Source organism: Quercus lobata, chromosome 5 (genome assembly GCF_001633185.2).
Source record: "Quercus lobata isolate SW786 chromosome 5, ValleyOak3.0 Primary Assembly, whole genome shotgun sequence".
In the NCBI taxonomy this organism is placed as follows: domain Eukaryota; kingdom Viridiplantae; phylum Streptophyta; class Magnoliopsida; order Fagales; family Fagaceae; genus Quercus; species Quercus lobata.
The window spans coordinates 12,728,219-12,729,645 of NC_044908.1; the positions used below are offsets into that span (position 1 = coordinate 12,728,219).

A 1,427-nucleotide genomic window follows, 5' to 3' on the forward strand; every position below is an offset into this window, starting at 1 on the left:
TTGGATTTCTTGATTTGAACGATTACTCCCAATATATTAAGCTAGTAATAAATTAGACAACATTTCCTTATCACATTATGAATACACGATAATAAAATGGCGAAAAGCACATTTTGGTCCCTACATTTCGCATGATTCCTACTTTGGTCCCTAAATTTTATTTTTACCGCTTTTAGTCCATGTTTAAAAAAACGCATTCTATTTTAGTCCTTTCCGTCAGTGCCGTTAGGGCACTGACTTACGTGGCAAACGGAATTATTAAAATAATAATAAAAAATTTTATTTTGTCATTAAAAAATGCCAAGTCAGCATTTAAATTAAAAAAAATAATTTATTAAATTTAACTAAATAAAAAAATAAAAAACAGAAATAAAAATAAAAAATCACATTAATTAAGATTGAAGTGTGTCTTGAGCAAGAACAACAAGAACACATACACAAACCCATAAATTAAAATTCAAAAATTAAAATTTTCAAAATCATCACATGCCCATGAAAGTTTGGAAATGTTCCAATCGGGGCCACGTGAAAGATAAAATAAACTGCAAAAACAACCCAAACACACACTGTACATGACAACAACATAAAAGAAAAAAAACCCAGTAATGCTTTAAACTTTAAAAAGCAAACCCAGATATAGATTCAAAAAAAAAAAATTAAGTACCCAAAGCTTCCAATTGGTGCTTCTTGCTACTAGAACCAGGCGGTTTGCCCCTAGCTTTCTTGAACGAAGTGGGTGGCGCTGATCCTCCAGAAGGAAGCGATGTTGGAGCCGAGGGAGGAGGAGTTGGAGCTGGATGAGGAGATGAAAACCCACCTCCACCACTTGACTGAGTCTGAGCTACAGGTACGGGCTGAGCCGTAGGAGTGAGACCCAAAGCCATAGAGCCATCTGGGCCATACTTTCTGGGTCTCCCTCTTTTCCTCTTAGCTTGCTCGCCGCCAGTCATACTCCCCATATTCACATTCACATTCACAGCCCCACCACCACCACTTCCACCATCAAGCTGGTAAGTCGGTGATGTTGCTGCTACTGCTGTTGCTGTCGTCGTAGCAGCTGTGGTGTTTGTTGCGGCTGAGATGGGCTTGTAAATGGCGTTGCCGTCGGAACTAAAACCCAAGCGCATGTTCTAAACTAGTGGTTGTGCCGGCGGCAGCGACGACGATTGTTGCTGTAGTTTCTGCAGTTGTTGATGTTGTTGTTGTTGTTGAAGTGCACCGACGGCGGTGAAAATTTTAATTTTTGAATTTTAATTTCTGGGTTTGTGTATGTGTTCTTGTTGTTCTTGCTCAAGACACACTTCAATCTTAATTAATGTGATTTTTTATTTTTATTTCTGTTTTTTATTTTTTTATTTAGTTAAATTTAATAAATTATTATTTTAAATTTAAATGCCGACTTAGCATTTTTTAATGACAAAATAAAA

The 1,427-nt window shown here is 36.7% G+C and overlaps 1 protein-coding gene across 1 annotated transcript; it reads right to left on the reverse strand.

The window, feature by feature from the left end:
- Positions 1–656: 656 nt before the first annotated feature.
- On the reverse strand, positions 657–1,127 carry LOC115989973 (AT-hook motif nuclear-localized protein 10-like). The gene has a single exon (XM_031113836.1). The coding sequence runs from the start codon at positions 1,125–1,127 to the stop codon at positions 657–659; it is 471 nt and encodes a 156-aa protein (XP_030969696.1).
- Positions 1,128–1,427: the final 300 nt, after the last annotated feature.

What these genes read in the sequence shown, in the direction of transcription:
- LOC115989973 (XM_031113836.1), bottom strand. Translation starts at nt 1,127, where the DNA reads ATGCGCTTGGGTTTTAGTTCCGACGGCAACGCCATTTACAAGCCCATC.